At 43.6% G+C, this 18,609-nt stretch overlaps 1 protein-coding gene across 1 annotated transcript in view; it reads left to right on the forward strand.

Moving 5' to 3' along the window:
• Positions 1 to 6,035: 6,035 nt before the first annotated feature.
• LOC142788362 (glutamate receptor-like) overlaps positions 6,036 to 18,609 on the forward strand; it is a 34,862-nt gene continuing 22,288 nt past the window's right edge. The window contains exons 1-7 of the mRNA XM_075884926.1: positions 6,036 to 6,068; positions 7,257 to 7,357; positions 7,814 to 7,904; positions 10,912 to 11,073; positions 12,307 to 12,433; positions 14,547 to 14,764; positions 18,047 to 18,202. Coding sequence (XP_075741041.1) covers positions 6,036 to 6,068; positions 7,257 to 7,357; positions 7,814 to 7,904; positions 10,912 to 11,073; positions 12,307 to 12,433; positions 14,547 to 14,764; positions 18,047 to 18,202 — 888 coding nt within the window. The remainder of the gene's footprint in view (positions 6,069 to 7,256; positions 7,358 to 7,813; positions 7,905 to 10,911; positions 11,074 to 12,306; positions 12,434 to 14,546; positions 14,765 to 18,046; positions 18,203 to 18,609) is intronic.

An 18,609-nucleotide genomic window follows, 5' to 3' on the forward strand; every position in this document is an offset into this window, starting at 1 on the left:
CTAACGTTTCGAAATGGTGTACCACTTGGTTAATGACACTAAACGTAAATAAATGCAAAACTATGTCATTTACGCGTAGCAATAATCCGCTCATGTTTCCGTACACAATCAACAGCTTACCCCTAGAACTGACTAACTCTTATAAATACCTAGGTGTCACCGTGACTAGCGATCTGATCTGGCGTACGCATGTCCAAAACATCATTTCATCGTCTAACAAAACCTTAGGCTTTTTAAAACGTCACCTCAAAAGTGCTCCAATGCAGATAAGATTACTTGCCTACACATCACTAGTGCGACCGAAATTGGAATACGCATCCGCCATCTGGGACCCGCACCAAGCATACCTCATCTGCGCTCTAGAATCAGTTCAAAACCGTGCAGCTCGCTTCATTCATTCTTCGTATTCATACGACACCAGCGTCACATCACTAAAATTACTATCCAATCTTCCATCGCTCGCTCTTCGTCGGCGCATTTCTTCTCTTTGTCTTTACCATAAATTTTTTCACAGTTCAATCCTGCATCAACCATCTTACATCAAACCCGCAACACGCATATCAGCCAGGACAAGCCACACGCAGCAGGTTTCATTAATGCGCGCTCGAACATCAACATTTCTCGCGTCATTTTTTTCCCGCACAGCAAAAGACTGGAACGACCTCCCTTTTTCCATTGTCGACATAATATGTCCATCTTCTTTTGCACAACATGTCACTGACCATCTTCTAACAAATAACCTTTAAGTGCTTTTTTGAATTACATGTTGGTTACGTGTGTTTTTTATTGTACATGCATATTTCCTTGTAATATGAAGAATGTATATAGTTGAAACCCATGTATTGATTACGTTTGTTAAATATTATTCCCACCCCTTATGTAATACCCCCATTGGGGGTCTTTAAGGAAAATAAACTGACTGACTGACTGACTGATTATTTATCCCGCGTGTCGAAACTGATGTATTGAGAAGCGCCACATTTAGGTGACTTCGAATGACCTGAAAACAATTGTACCGCAGTCGGAGGCGATCCCATTTGCACATATAAGGGCGTACCAAATCATACAATCGATTCTGTGAAGAGAGCATCACAAGGCTCTGCCTAACGACCAGTGTCACAATATTATTACTAGACATGCACTTATGTGAATATGTTGAAACATTGTTGGTGATATGCAAGTGTGTGCGTGGCCGCAACGACATATAAGGTAAAGCGAATGTTTAGTGAAACATTTTTAGCTCAAAGATTTCGGTTGTGGCATCGTATGCGAAAAACAAAGAACCTACGAGCGCACAGAAGCATCGCCCATGAAAGATTCAGCGGTCACAAGCGTGTGCATCGTTTTTCTTTAAAAATTGATGCTCCCTAAATCATGGGCTTGTCGGTAATCATTCGTTTCCGATATGGTAATCTCATTTACCATTGATGTCACTTGTCATTCCTCGTTGCCACTGTTCATTGTTGCCCCAATATTAACTTGTGACAGTGATTGTAGCTCATAGCAATTGGAGTGTTGCTGAGTACACGGATGAAGGAACGGTTTCCGACATTGAGGAAGCAGATGGTACCATAAAAAAAACTTTTTTTTCAGCATGAAAGAGAACTAATTTGGAAGTAGGCTCTTGTCATGCTGTTTTGTTTATTCTTAGCCTTTGTTATTTCGCACCAGAAATTTACTTTCGTTATGATCGTTTCACGCATATAGAGTATTCTTTTGCCATTTCATGCACACCAGTAAATTATGAAGCGAAGGAAAATATAGAGGACTTTAATTGTACTGTTCAAGCGCATCTTGGTACTTGCTATATAAATGTGAGAAAATTAGAGCGGTCGAAAAGACGATCTGCAACCAACAGGGATAGAAACAGCATTAAGGATGCAAGTTCGGATGCAGGAGGCAAGCTCTTTTTTCGCCCACTTAATTTTTTTACATATATAAAGCAATTATAAAGACACACTTGAAACAGTACAATTAAGGTCCCCTAACTTTTCTTGGCGTTATTATCTTCGGGTGCTCAGTAACGCTGTGTGAAACAAAAGCAACCAGCCTTCAAAATTTTATTCCTGTCTGTTGGTATATTGTGTGTGCTTTGGCATTCTTTCTCGTGTATTTTTTAGTATTAGTTAGGTATAATATACTGAGTCAATACTGGTATATGAGTGTGATACGTAATTATGCGTCACTATCTTGACACACATGCAAGGCTGTGCCAGGCACCCGCACACTGAGGCTAATTTGCACATTCTACAGCCATGTATTAGGAAATGACCTAGACAGGTTGTGCCCTATAGAGTACAAGGATACTGCTTTGCACACCTCTTGAGGGGGCTTCGGTGTAGTGCAATCCTTGGGGCTCAGCCCACAACTTCCCTTCACGACTAATCACACAGATGACTAAACGAAAACTCCGACCAGCGTTCTCGCAACAGCTTCACTTTAAGTACACTTTATGCCGAGCATCGTATAGCGTACACTCTAAAAAGTGTTCATGACTCATGTTTTTTTGTGTCAGTTATATACGTAGTACTCTCTTAAGAGTGTCTCGTTGACTCAGTTTCGGAGAGTTATTCAATGAATCTTTCCTTTTTTTGCGCAGTCGTGCTCGAATTTTTGAAAAAAATGTCGATTGGCCTCTCCACAGGCACGCTGACGCTCTTTAGAAGAGCCGTTCAATGACTATTGTTTAGACAGACATGCTTCCCACGTCTCTCCTAAGGGGAATCGATCAGCCTCCCAAAGGCACGTTGACTCTCTTGAGAATATTCCGTCAATTACTCTCTTTTGGATAGCCGTGCTTCCCACGACTCTCCTAAACAGAGTCAATTCGACACGTTTACTGTATTAAGGAGAGTCGTTCATTGAATCTCTTTTGAACATTCATGCTTCCCATGGCTCTTCTGTAGAGAATCAGGTTGTCTCTCCGAAGACACGGTGACCCTCCTTGGCTGTCTTTTGGACATTGGCACTTCCCAAGACTCTTCCCAAGAAAGCCAACTGACACTGTAAAATCACGTTGACTCTCTTTAGGAAAGATGGTCATTGACTATATTTTGAGTCATGCTTCCAATGACTCTCCTAAAGAGAGTCAATTTGCGTCTTCAAAGGCAGGTTGACTCTCTTAAAAGGTCTTCTTTCAATGACGTTCTTTAGGGAAGTCATGTTTTCCAAAACTCTTCTTTCAACAGTCGTGCTTCCTACGACTCTTCGTAAGAGATTCCACGCGTCTCTCCAAACAGGGGGATACATGCATGACCTGCAAATCTATAAAAGGATAATCAAAATTTCTTGACCGTACATGCTCTAATTTACGATGCAGATATTCGCCTAAGGCGTCGATCATTATTTTGGGAAACCTGCCGGTTAAAGGGAACGTGGCAGCGTGAGGTGCACGTGCGATGAATGGGCAAGAGATTGTGATCGAGCAAAAAACATGTCGAAGGATTTTCGAGCTTATCAGTGCAGCGTGATAGCGCAACCAAGTCCCATTCACATCGCCTCCTCAATCAGTAGCCTGACTTCGGAGACGTCTACTGTAGCACATGGAAAGGAACGACTGTGCGCGTAAAATAGGACCTTTTAAACTATCCTAGAATGGCTACTGCAAGTAAAGCTGTGGGGTGCCCGCCACGCCATTATTCCATTTGCCAAGGGCAAGGTACCCACTACACGTCTGTAATGAAACAAGTGCACCTGCCGACGTCGTTCATGCTGTTACTTATGATTGTAATTAAACACTCTTGAGCGTTTTGTCGTGGGTAGGCCTTTAAGCTACCCACTCTTTGCATCATTAATATGTTCTGCCACGCATTATTACATGCGCCCAGGAAACCAATACTGCATGGAGGACATAGAGTCCGAGGAGTCATCATCAGTCTGACTTCACCTACTGCAAACCAAAGGCATCTTTCATGATACACCAATCGACCCAATCTTGTGCTTTCTGCTCCCGCGTTACACATGCGAAATTTTTGATCTCATCAACCCACCTAACTTTCTGTCTTCCGTGCGAATCTAGTCACTTCCCCTAATAACCACCGGTTGTCCTGCCTACGCGCTGCGTGCCCGTCTAATGTCCATTTCTTCTTTCTGATTTCGACTACGATATCCTTAACCCCTGTTTGTTCCCTCACCCACTCGGCTGTCTTCTTGTCTCTTAAGGTTACACCTGTTGGTTTTATTTCCATCACTCGCTGCGTCGTCTTCAATATAAGCTGAACCCTCTTTCTAAACCTCCTTGTTTATGCTCATATAGATAAGTACGGGCAAGATGCAGCGTTACACACCTTTATATTGAGGGTTAGTGGTAGATTACTATTCGCGATTCGAGAATGCTTGCCATGTGTGATTGACCGCATCCTTATTCTTCTAATTATTTCACTCTCATGGTTCGGCTGTGTGGTTACTACATGGCCTAAGTATATATATATTTCTTTACAGCTTCCACGTCTCTCCTCCTATCGCGAAGCGCTTTTTTCTGTCGAGACTGCTGCACATTGCTTCAATTTTATGTATATTATTTTCAGACCTGGAGTTCTGCTTTCTGTGTGCAGTTCAGTAGTCATGAGTTGTAATTTGTCCACTGAGTTATTCATCAAGGCAACATCATCAGCGAATTGCTTGTTACCGAGGTACTTTTCATTACCTCTTATCCCTAAATCTTCAATATCTAGGGCTCTGAAAAACCTCCTGTAAACACGCGGTGAATACCATTGGAAAGATCATGTCTCCCTGCCTCACACCTTTCTTTATTGGGATTCTGTTGCTTTCTTTGGGAAGCAATATGATAGCGGTGGATCCACTGCAGATTTATTTCAGTGTGTTTACGTGTGGTTCGTCGATGGCCTTATTTTGTAGTGCTTGCATCACTGCTGATATCTCGGCCGAGTCAGGCCCCTTCTCCTAATCCATGAAAGCTACTAATAGGGATTGGTTGTATTCTGCACATTTTTATGTCACCTGATTGATATTATGAAAATAATGCATTCCGTAGAATGAATTCAAACGCCTGCCTTTAATTTAGGCCCTGAGGATAGATTTTGTCCTACCACGCTTCGATTTTTTTCCCACAAAGCTGCCTATATAGGAGATGTAAAAAGTTTTGTACACGTGATGTTCGTACAGAAACAAATTGTCAAATCTTGATATGTAAAACGACGGAGGCTCCAGGAACTGCTTTCCCACTTAAAAGAAAGCATGGTTTTAGCTTCCAACCACAATATGCAAATACGATTATAGGTGGTCGTTCTAAGGACAAGTGGTGACTCACTCACCAGGGGACGCAGTATTATGAGCATTTATCATCGAGAATTATTTGTTCGGTGCTCTAGATAAACTGCGTCCTCAAAAGCTGAACGCAAATTATTCAGGGCGGGCGATTTGTCATGCTGATTAAGAAAAATGATCTCGCTAAGTGTTTTCGAACGCTCTTGTGGGGGACATCAGTCGTGAATATGGCGCTTAGAAGAGAAGCTGGTAGAAGAAAAAAATAACTTTTATATTAACTTCAGGCCAGAGTCTGGCCTGCAGGCCAGACTCTGGCTGAAACGTCGAAAGAAATAAACTACCTTGTGCTTCCCCGAAGAATATGCTTCATTTTAAACGAGACCATTTGTCACAAAAAAGAACGAAAATGAGAGGTTCAGTCAAAAGTGAGTGTGTTCGTGTGTAGCTCTGTGAATGTCGTGATCGAGAAAATGAGTTTCGGCTTTTTAAAAACTCGCTTGGTATTGCGAGCTCTAATGCCCACTGCACTTTTGAGTGTTCGTCTAATGCAAACAGGGAATAAGTAATGAATGTTTAAAAAATAACAAGGTCTCTCTTAGAACTCTCTTGCAACACAAAGTGATTCATTAATATTTTCTCATCTAAGCTGCGCGAAAACATGTGCTCGCGTACAGGAAACTCATTCAGCCCCATCAGCAAGTATATAAGCGAACAAGCTGCGTCGCGGCTGACAGAACTTCAGGAAAATTTCATTACACTCGCTCATACGTGAAGTACTTTGCCGTCTGTTCTCGGTGAACTGATACAGCATGGGCTGCCACTTGCGAGTGGGAGTATTTGACGTAAGTCTCAGTCAAACCATCATTGCTGAAAACCATCCTTGATGTTCACGTTAACAAGGGTCTTCCAGTAATGAGGTGGGATTGAGAGAAATGCGCGCACAGCCCTAGTGCGCTTCATTTAATATATGTTTAAGTGTAATGAGAATGAACGAATGAGGTCGCGGAATATATGTGCATGAATTTTGAGAAAAGAGATTGAATCAATGAGCGCTGTGAGCACTTCAGCTTCTGACCATTCTAAAAGGTTTCTAAGAGTGCGTTTCCCAACAGTATGTTCAATGACCATCTGTGCCAGAAACTTCTTTCAGTAACACACTTTGTATCGATAAACAAAGCCGATATGATCGAAGTTGGGTATTAAAATGGGCTGGAGAACAAAAAGGGAAGAGGGCAGCTTGCTTAACAGATCCTTGTAACTTAACAGGTCCTTGTAGCGATGTCAAACTGGGCACGGTGGTTTAATATAACAGACATGCGCTGCGCACATACGCCAATGGATAGTTCAATAGTACGCACACACATATATAGAGAGAGCACATACTTTTGCTGACGTATTTCAGTAATGTCATGTATGTCTGTGTACTCAAAATACCTACACCCGTTGTCCTCGTCACACTTTACACTTTCCTGCGTGAATGAATGCACAGTGTGTCATTCCTGTGTGATTGAATACACAGGCATGATAACAGCCTGTTTTGTGGGTATAGTAAGAAATGAGTAACGAACATGCCAGAATAGGCATGCGCCCGAGGAAGGCAGGTTGAGCTGCCTCTCCCACCTCCACTCTTCACCTAACGGGGTAGGGGGGTGGTGGTGCAAAGTCCACCGAATGCGTTTACTCAGCCGGACCTTAGTCTTCACTGTTCAAAGAACAGGGCTATAGTCACAACGTTTTTTGACAACTATAGAGGTCGAAGACCTCTAATGGTAGAGCTGGTCACTTGCCACCTTCTCCCCCGATAAGTTAGAAAGCAAAGGCAGGCTATCGTCAGAGCCCCCTAATCGCTTCATTTCAGTTTTTTTTTCATCTATTGTGAAGCATGTTATTTTTCCAAGCCATAAAGATAAGCGAGAGGGGAGGGGACATTGTTATTCCCTAATGGGAATCCTGCCTACTCATATGCACGTCAGTTCCCATCGTGAAGGATAACGTTATCAGCCTACTCATTTCCCTTTGAATTGGTCCAGGTTCCAGTGTTCGCCAATGTCGAGAGAATGGACGGTGTGGTTAAAGTAGGAGGGTCAACAGAAGTTCTGTTCGCGGCTGTCAAGCAAGTTCTAAATTGCACGTGAGTGTGCTCAGAACCATGCAGTCGTGTTTCTGCGTAATTCTGAAAAGGCTTGTTGCCCGCTGTATAAACACAAAGCGATTATTGACTTTCGTTGGCAGGCAAATGAACAGGAAAGAGTGAACGTTTATCCTGGTTATGTTTCTTGCATCACGCTGGAGCCTCGAAAGTGTGACGTAATTGAGCACACTTCTAGATGGAGCAGAACCAGTAGTTGAGAGAACATTGCGAAAAGGAGGTTTCTTAATGTAAGCTGCTAACTTAGTACGAAGAGGTCGTTGTTTTTTTTTTTGCATTTCCGGTCACGGAGATGAGTGTTCATGAATTACAGAAGCTGTAATAATCATTAAGAAAAACTGTTTCTGTTTTAATTAATTACACTAAATAAATAAATAACAATAGTGACTAAGTAAATAAAGGGCGGACTCAGTAAAATTGCGTGCTCTATTATTGCAGATACACTTACGTCATACCAGAATTGGCTACGTTTGGACAAGTAGACTCTCGTGGCAAGTGGAATGGTGTCCTGGGAGCCATTCAGGAGAACGTGAGCTGAATGCCAGTATTTTTTATCTGGCAGCTTAAGTTGACTTTACTGGTGTTGCATTTAGCGTGAAGCCATGTTGTCTATCGGCCCTTGCATATTGGTTGAAACAGGGAAGCTTATTGCATACTAGTAACTGCACTTAAGGTGAGTACATCTGTCTTGTGTAACAAAATGACTTCAGTGGGACGTAAAAACAAGAGAGCATAGACACTATGTAACAGCACTGTGATGCTATCACTCATTACAGAAGAAACCAAAGAGAAAAGAGAACACAAAAAGTCACTAACCTTGAACCGAATCACCTGTTTTTGCGAAGAAAAGCAACAAAGAGGAATAACTCAAGGACAACTGTGCCAAGGAAGTTCCGGGATATTTTCTCATCGCTCTGATAAAAGTTGCGTAAATTGAATGTGCTGCTTGGTTAGAGAATATAATTACCTTGTTAATAAAGATGAAAACAATGAGGTTCCCGAAGATGGAACGAATAGGACGTAAATTTGTCCTAACAATGAGGAGTTCTCAGAAAGGTACAAAGCGTAAAGGAACGTGCAGACTGTGATTATGCAGACTGGTATAAATTTGGTCATTTGCCCCCCCCCCCTTTCATCCGAAGGTCACGCACCACGTGACACTCCCTAGCAAAAAAAGAAAAGGAAGAAAGAAAATTTGGCCGATCCCTTATACCTTTAAATCGATGTCATGCGAAGCATACGGAAGGAACGTGACTGTGTTGTAATTTTTTTGAGTGAAACGTAACAAAATTACGCTAAAAATATGTACAAACGTTGTATGAACAGAGAGATGTTAAACAGTCTCATATTTACTGTTGTGTAATGATGTCAACAGCAGCATGGGTATTAGCAACACCAGACGCGGTATGCTGATTTGAAGCGCTTGTGCCCGTGAGGATGGCGGCCCTGGACACTGCTAGATAAATGAACTTCAGTGGATGGCACTTCACTAATTGTCATTAAACCAACATGACGGCTGTATGATAGATAATATGTACCGTTTATAAAATTGTGTTGCCAGCACTGCAACCAGAACTGGGGTTTCATGAACATTATAGTCTACTTAAAAAGCAGTTCCGAGACCTGGCAAGGCTGTGTGGTAGAATACTTTATTCAACGCAGAATATTGGGGTTTGATTCCTGCTGTGACCATATTTATTCTATGCATTCGTCGGGTAAACGGTGCCGATGTCATTTTTTAGGGGCGATGCTCATGAGGGCAGACCTACAAATGGCGGCAAGAACGTTCAAAAAAAAAAAACCTGCTTTGTTCACGTCAATCACAGCCAACAAAACTCAAGACAAAGATGAATGCCTGCATAATCACAAAAAAACGGGAACATATGAGTACAACGAACTATATGTGTGATAACCCATACGATCCCCCGCGCCATCTATCTGCCCTTCCGTCCATGCATCTGTCCGTCCGTCAATCTATCGGCGCGCGTCCATCCATCTATCCTTGCATCTGTGAAGACGCCCGCCTGTTCATCCGTCCGTCCGTTTACGCATAAGTACACCTGATCCTTCATTTGTGGGTACGTCCATCCATCTGTCCGTTCTTGTGACTTGAGCAAACACATTATGAACCTTGGAACCTACATCTACGCCCACTCATCGTCCTTCACTCCGTGGAGATGCACTGATTTTTCATAACGCTCTCAAACTAAAATTACTAAAGTCTGTTCGCACCGTTCCTTGGTTTATATAAACCATCAGTCACCGTCAGAGCAGTTCGATTAACTACAGTTGATCGCAACCCGACGGGATGGCTGCACCGTAGGAATACATATATAATGTTTACAAAACTGGATAGCCATCACTTCATTCGCAGCGTCACAAGCATTACAATCTCATTAAAAAGTAGTTGCGAGACCTCGCTTGGCTTTGAAGTAGAACACTTGGTTGCCACGCAGAACGCTGAGCTTCGATTTTCGCTGGAACTCTGACACTTTTCCTTAACATTCACCGGGCCAACGCCGCCGATGTCAGCGTTTTATTAATGGTGATGCGGCAGATACTGGCACAGACACACCCGCGGGTATGTGCCACTGTCTGGTGGAAAGTTTGATGACGTATGCGACGGTATTTTGGCAGTATTCATGTCACGACCAGTGAGTTGTATTCGTAAAACCATCTAACCCTCCCATGCTAATTTCGGTTTACTTCAAGTTTAGGATCACGAGAGCACCCAGACGTACGCGGCGGGATAGATAGATAGATAGATAGATAGATAGATAGATAGATAGATAGATACGCTGAAAGTCGCCGAAGTTTACTAAGAAATGCTTCGCATTTAAAAGTTGTCAAGCCTGCACAGAACAGGCTGCACAGCCACAGCGAAAGCTGGAACAGCGTTCTTCTAAGAGCCCGCTGTAGGTGATTTTGGCCGAACTATTACAAGTACACATGCAAGATACCCACTACGCTATAAACGACCGTATCTTTTCGGAAGTGTTGAAGAACCCATTGTGCCACTGTTCGTTACTCTGAGGATAAGCGAGGTACCAGCTTCATATCTGTAAAACATTATGCGCACTTTCTTTTTGCTTTGGCGGATGACGGTACTTAATGTTAGCTAGATGATTAGGCGTTGGACGCAAGTAAAAAGTTGGGGGATTCATGTGTCAGCGACGTAGCGTGTAATCTTTTGTTTACTTTAAGTTATTTCAATTTAATTGAGAATAATTGCATGATACAACTAAAAAAACCACAAATGGTGTTCTTTCTGCTTTCATTGTCTTAGTTGTTTGTCGGTCTCTTTAGTTGCGTATAATTAGAAAAACAAGCACCTCCGACCATTTTTTTATCATTCTGTCTCAGGGTCAAGCTCTTACGTATATAAAAAGGCTCTATAGAAGTATATTTAGAAGGAAGGAAAATAACTGGAAACGTCTTTCATGACTTGAGACAAGGTCCCTACCAACTGGCCGACCCAGCACGTCGCACGCTGCAGTCACTTGTTTAGCACATTCTTCGCCCACTCTTGCTTTCAGATTGTGGACGTCACGTTCCCCGTCATGGCACGTACGGGCGCCAGGGACACTGTTGCGGAGCCCACACCTGCATATTTTTCCACACCTATAGTCATCCTTGGAGGAAGGAACCAGACGGAAAACATGAATATGCAGGCGTATTTAGTCACTTTCGACACTCAGGTGAGATGCGCGGCAATTTTTAACCAACAGCTATTGAACTTCAATCTCTCATGTTACTGATTTATTTAGGTAAGTGACGCCGCTTATACAATTTACGAAGGTGAAGTGACGTAGCCAAGCAACAAGTGACGTAGCTTGTACTTAAGATTGAGGTCGGTTATGACGTTTTAAAGGGGCCCTGCCGCACTCTATGACCATAGTCAGATAACACTGCGGATCAGTAGGCGATGCCCCCGAGAGTGCAGGAGCAAAATAATATAGCGCAACATGCAGCCTGGAATTCACAGTGTTCTCAAGGTCAGATAAAACTTGCTTTCTCTAGTCTCGAAAAACGAGGGTACAAGCCGAAATCACCGCGTTCCAGGCCAAATATTGGCCAATGGCCATTCGAGCAAAGTGTGCTCGGTTGTTACTCAGGCCACTACATGATGCCGCCAGTTGTCCACATGTGCATGCGCGACCGCATTGAAAACCCACAAATTCGAAGGAAAGAGAGAGCGAGAGAAATAAAGTGCCTAAAGTAACCAGGCATGCGAAACCTATTTCCTTACCTCTTGCCATTCCTCCCTGTATTAGCTTCTAGCGCTTTTGTCGGGACAAGAAAAGAGAGAATGCTATTGAGAGTGTGAAAAAAAAATCTTTGTAACTTCGCCCGTACTGGACGAATTCCAATTTTTTTTCAGCGGCGAATTCATAAAGGAATAAGCTCCTTTAGTCAATGCATTCCGTAGCTACTTATAAAATTGTCACGCAGCCCCTTTAACTAAAAAAAAGGGGTGCCACTAAGGGCTATATAACTGTTCAGTTCAATTGTTCAATTGTCTCTATGAATTTCGTATGTGATTTTCTTTGCTGCCTTCTATAAAACATCAATACGCACTCGCTTATGGGCTGTAAAAGATTCTGCCACTCTTTTTTCCCCAAGATTAACCATACTTTATTCCTGCTTCAGCAAAGTCGCTCGGAACGCGTTAGAACGGCAGCATGATATCTCCGTCTCGGTGGGTGGTAAAGTAGACGCCATTATCACTCAGCAATAAGTAGCAACATATATTGAAAGTATTCTTTGAAGATATGGGTGCCTGATAAGACAAGCTTCTATAAACTAAACTTTCCAGAGTTGGTGCAAGAGAGAAATGAATGTGGCCTCAGTTAAATGCGCATGCCAGATCTCTGCTGTTCATCGTGGCGACTTTTTTCTTGCAGATTTGGGTTATGCTTTTTCTGGTTCAGGTTCTCGTCAGTTTCCTGTGCGCTGCCTTAGATATTCCTGACAGCAAGACCAGAGTTTCGAAGAAACGCTTCGCAGAGCTTTGGAATATGTATTTATGGGACTGCTTCCGTGTCATGTTTTACGAAGGTCTGCTAATCATTATCTCTATTTCTCTTGCCTGAGTAGTATCTATTCGGCGTGTCGATGCACCGTTGAGTGGACAGATAAATCGCAGTGGTTCACCCTGCACGTAGTACATGCCGCGTTTATGCAGAAACAATAGTTTCAAAAAAATAGCCGATTCTCATACTAGTACACATGAGAACTCACTCACTGAAAGCTCTTTAGTCCTTGCTGAAAACAAGACAACATACTTCATGCGCAATTCACGTGTTACCTGACTTTCACTTGATTGTTGTTTTCTATAGCAATATTGAGTTACAGCGCGTAATGCTAAATACTGAGCAGTAAATATGGCGTGTTGTGTAACCTACATTTCTCTATATATGTTCACGTAGTATTCTATAGCCGTAATTGGGCCAAGCAGTACTCGTGTTGTTTTGTGAAGGAGCAAGTGAGGCCAGTCAAGCTGCTCCTCGGGAGATTTGTCTTTCGCCATCTTGCGATGCAGCTGAAATGACTGGGGCCCGTGTAGAGAGCAATGTTAGTGCACTTCAAAGAAAACCGTATAGTTGCGATTTTCGGGGCTCTTCACTACGGCGTGTCTCATATAATATACTGCTATCTGCACGTAAATCAGCCACTATAGTTATACTCTTCCGTGCTCTGCAGGGCAATTTGCACTATAGCTGTACACTTTTGGGCTAAATGACTTACAATATTAAGTTGATTTTTAACAATTGAACCTCACAAAATGACATTTACCTAACTAAACTGGGTAACATAACTGCGGAAAATTTTATTGACGTGCCATGGGGACGAAAAAGTTTGTTTTTGGGAAGCGCTATTTTCAAACCCGCTGTGCACCACAGAAAGCCGACATGAAACGCCATCTCTTTGAGCTTGAAAGGCCGGTGAACAACTACGAGGTCCGAAAATTGTTATATAGAGAAATATGTGCACTTTTGCTTTGTTTCAAAGTTTTGAGTGGCTCGCCAACTTTCCACCTCACAGGGAAGTGAAGGCATAGCCCGTCAGCGTGATTGGTATAGACCAATCGACGAGCTGCGTGCTACGTCAAGTCACCAATCAGCGACTTTGCGTCAGTGCGCGTGAAAGGAGAATCGGCCAGGCGTAGGAAAGGAGCGCGAGAATGGGTTTTCCAAATGGAGGCTCTGCATGGTGCACACCGCTGTACTATTCAAAAAACGTGATTGCCGTGGTCTACTCTACGAGATTTCAAGCTTCTTTAGGGGGTGTAAAAAAACAGAGCCTGTTGACTGGCCCCCTAAGTAAAGTAATGTTTTCCATGTGAGAAATTCATGTTGAAGGTAAAAATTGTTTGCTTCATAATTACTTTCGCTTGCTGAGCAGTGACCCCATTTCGTGCCAGAGAGACTGAAGAGTACATACCGATGCCCTAAATTAGTGACGTCATTTATTACTCTTCGCTACTCAGTTATCATTCTCGGATAAATAGACGGGCTGTGATTATCCCTTATACACCCTCCCAAATCCAGCCCACCTGGCAGTCTGAAATTTACCCGCTTGAATTCCATAGATTGGGGGTGGCTGACGAGTCACACAGTAATCTGGCTGTTGCTGCCCGAACATGGTATCGACGGCATGATGTTTTGAAAATCCACAATTCACGCTGTGTCGATGCATGCTTCTCTAACAAGTAACAAGCAGCTGTTATAAATCCTTTTACAACATGGCCACACGGTATAGTTGAGCAGACGTACTGGGTACGATGAGAGCTTGTTAAGTACTTCATTTTTGTGCAAATTGAGATCGAAATCATCGAGAGTATTTTGTAGCAGGTAGCAGGTATCGTAGCATGAAAGCATGACTAGGAGCACTACTTCAGTTGTGGTACGGAGCTTAGAGCTTCAGCTCGGAGCTTCAGGGCCTAGCCTGCTCCGGGCCCGACGTGATGACTACTTCACCCGGTCCCGTGCCACCTAGGTCTTCAGGTAGGACGTAGGCCATGCAGTGCTCTATAAGTATCAGGTCATATCAAACTACCATTCAGGGCTACCACTTTGCCTTCTCCTAAATAGACCTCCGCTTCTCGCAAAATAAGGTGGTGGAAATTCTCAATTCCTTCTTGCTTATTTTCTCCACTTTTTCTATAAAGCATCACGAAGAATTCCTCGAAAGACAATGAACCGCCTCCTATTCGCTACCTGGCTTCTCACCCTCCTCGTGCTCATCAACGCCTTCGCCGGACAAATGAGCGCCTGCCTGATGGTGAAAACCAAGGCCCCGAAAGTCAACTCAATCGCGGACATCGCCCGTCGACCGTACACGAAAGTGTACACCCTCAAGCATTCGGAGATTACCCGCTACCTTAGAGTAAGTTGAAATGCCCTACGCAGTCACTTCAAGCATTGCTGAAATAATCATATCACGTCACTACCACGCGCGCATTCGTATATGTGTGAAGTCGGGTCAATGAAATTTCTTACGTCGAGAGTGACGATGTTTGTAAGTGTGTCGGCTTTTGTACGCCACACAGTTGAATCCACCTATAACAATGCTCATGTGACACAAAAATGTTATTATTATAATTGATAATTGTTATAAACGGGTTGCACAGGAGGGAGGCTGTTGTGAGAAAACTTGATTATCGAATTTCATATACAGACAGACATCAGTAACAAGGGTTGATGATTGATATGTGGGGTTTAACGTCCCAAAACCACCATATGATTATGAGAGACGCCGTAGTGGAGGGCTCCGGAAATTTAGACCACCTGGGGTTCTTTAACGTGCACCCAAATCTGAGCAGACGGGCCTACCACGTTCACGCCTCCATCGGAAATGCAGCCGCCACAGCCGGGATTCGAACCCGCGCCCAGCGGGTCAGCAGCCGAGTACCTTAGCCATCCGGTAACAAGGGTAACAACGGTGCTAATTTTACGGACATTCTTAAAAACGGACCCTTTCGCGAGACCACCACATGCGTTATGGAATCAATGTAAGACAGCATGTAAAAGATTGGACTTCTTATCAAAATACATGCTCTAAAGTTTATTAACAGAAGCCCTCACCACTACCACATAAAGCACATTTTCAAACTAGCTTTGCCGCAGCCTTTTCACGCTGCGCAGTGAAGCAAAACTGCAAATTAGAAGGGGCGCTGGGGCAAGTCGGAGTTAGAGGCGGCGGTTTAGCAGCCTGAATTTCCGGTTTCTTCTTTCTTTTATAACAATATCGTGCGTCATTAGTCAATATATTTTAGTATTAACATATATTAGTTAAAATTGATGTTTATAACTTGACTACTTGCACAACAGTGTCCAGTGTCCGTCAAGAACAACCAAGAAATATTTCTGATTATAGGTTTTGGTATAATTTGCAATTCTTAAGTCAGAAAAACAAGTAACAGCTGCACTGAAAAGTTATATACTTTGATTTTACTTGTAGCGCCTTCTATTGAGAATAAGAAAAAGCACAAATTTGTAATATGTGTCCTCTAGCTTAATAGGTGTCGCCCATCTTTGAGGCAACGTATTCGGTCGATACACTAAGGCCTGATGAGCCTGCCGTTGGACTTGAGTGTGGCGCTCAAAAACAGTGCCGAGAAATTCTGAGCGTTTGTTGACGAAGCTTCTGAGGAACAAGCTAAGTCAAATACAAGTATCCTTCTAGAACTTGCGGGTCATACAGAGCACGGCGACGACTTAATAGAATACATCCGAGGTGAGCGGCAGCCATTTTAGCGGCAACGACGAAGTTATTACCTAGCGGAAGTCGCTGCCAGCCAAGGGCTGATGAGTTCTTCATCCCTCGATTCACTTTGTGGCGATTATGTCGACGCTGCGGATGTCTGGATCATCCTGAACTGGACGTTTCGGCCACCGTCATCGGTAGTGTGGACGCCGAGGGACTCCGGCGTATGAAACGCCGAAAAAACACCGACGAAAACACAGTATATAGTTAAGCCTCTAGGAGCTTCGCTCCTAGAAACTTCATTTCAGAATTTCGCACATGCAGATGGGTGTCGGTACCTTTCGCGGAACCTGCGTCAGCCCGGCGGATATTTCCTCTATTAGATATCAGATAGGCATTCTTTCAATTGGCATCACAAAGTGGCATTTTGTCCAAATCCTGCCCCCCCCCTCTCCCCAATCTACAACTTCTTAACTGTCTCGGCCCTTGCTTGACTAATCTTGGGATCTGCGGCTCGCTACCTCAGAATAGTTTGATTCTTTTGGCATATGCAGTCGATTCGTTACACTTGAGTAAAACAAAAGCTAGACAGGCCGTCTTATTGAAACAAAATAATAACTGTATTATCGGTTTTAATGAGTTAAATATGTGAGAAAATTGTGAAGACATAGGTTACAAATGATCCGATTATCCCACAATATTTTCTTCGAGTACGTATTTCTGCTCCAGAAGATGGCACACATATATAAGCGTGATTTCAAGTGGAAATCGTCGTAGCCAATAAGGGCTGTTGTTACTGTTCAAATTAAGCTGTCTGTGTGACAGGCATTCTCGTAATTGAGCACGTATGTTTTTGTTGATGCCGTAAATGTGCTCAAAATTAGCGGGTCGTACAAGTGAACACTGGCAACAATTGGCAACGATGAGCAATGTACCATCCGGACTAGCAGCGTTGCAGAAACTTTGTGAAATCCGTGCCGCACCACTTGACGGCTAGGAAGAGCGCCGAAGCAAAGTCATGCCGGTATGTGCACTCAATGTTTCGTGCTCGGCCCATTTTCGAACTTTCATTGCTTTAATATTATTGGGATAGCAAATACATTGCCACCCGCACGTAGTGGGTCGATGGCAAGAGCGGCTCTCAATCTTGAGCAAAAAAAAAAGAAGATGGAGTGTTTTTTCTCTGCTCGAGAGCCAGCCACGACTGACGCATTGTCCTGGAGTTAGCTACTCGCGGTGCTTTCATACCCCCCCCCCCCCGTAGTTGTGATCCATCGTGACAATGAACACCATCGGCGAGCTTTAGCCGCCGCGCTCGTTTCGTACAAACTCTCAATCAATCTTGTGACGCCATGCGTCATATGTTCAACAATCGAGTTAAAACATGAGCGCTGCCAACGAACGTGGCTGAAGCTGAGATGAAACACGCTGGCCATCTCCATGGAGGGCCCATGCAATTGCACGACTTTGCGGGTGAGAGCTCTCGTTGATAACTCTTCAAGCAGAAAGGAAACACCCCGCCAGTCATTTGTCACGCGAAATGCGCTGCAGAAAGATGTTTAGTAGCGGGCTGTGTGCATCTGAAAGGAAAAGCGTACTTTAAAGGGCCTGGTCGAGCTTGGCCGTACGCACCGCGTAGCCTTATGAGCGGATCAGTGGAAGGCTCATACCTCTGCACGCTCTGATTTCACTCAGTCCTTATGTTACAGCGAGAAAGAAACGATAAAACTTACCAAGGCACACATAAAACAAACAAAGCATAGAAACGGGTGGTCGCTCCAGGGAGCGACCAGATTCCTCTAATCCAACGATTTGTAGAGTTACGCGAGATCGTATCCAAAAATGAGCAATCACCTAGCCTTACTTCGTGTTTAATTTCAGCTTTTTGCTGTCGCATTCATGTATCACCATTTGAAGCCATTCTGTGATTTCAACAGCTTCATTGTCAAAACTTACGTGCAGACGACCAATCGATCCGCTGAGCAAAAGGTGTGGAGCATGGTTCTGCGTGACAGAAGCGACGTCCACGGGCTCTACCGCTACCCGGAAAGCATGATGGCTGAAGTCCTCCAGGGGAAGGCAGTCATCATTCTAACAGAGATGGTGTCTCTAAATCAGGTAGGTTGTGCCATGTGTCCTCCACTGAGCCTCTGATGCGAAAGAAAGGTGGTTGTTTCGGTGTCGTCGCCGTCATCATCATCATCATCATCATTATCATCATCAATATAATTTGAACGTCTCTAGACGAAGGTCTCGCGCGATTATCTCCAAACGAACATTTCCTGCGTGACCTGATTTCATTTCATGCCTGTATGTTTCTTCCTTCCGCCAGTCCAAGTAACTCTATGCGATCCGTGGCTGCACTTTACATTTCCCGGTATATATTCTGACAATTTAACTGCCCATCTGCTTTTAATCTTTACCTTCATAATAAGAGCACACGGGAAATTGAAACATACACGGCATTCTCGAAAATTGAGGAGAAGAACCACAACAGTGAAACCCCACGGTGTATCTTTCCGCCG

This window comes from Rhipicephalus microplus, unplaced genomic scaffold, assembly GCF_043290135.1.
Source record: "Rhipicephalus microplus isolate Deutch F79 unplaced genomic scaffold, USDA_Rmic scaffold_56, whole genome shotgun sequence".
Classification (NCBI taxonomy): domain Eukaryota; kingdom Metazoa; phylum Arthropoda; class Arachnida; order Ixodida; family Ixodidae; genus Rhipicephalus; species Rhipicephalus microplus.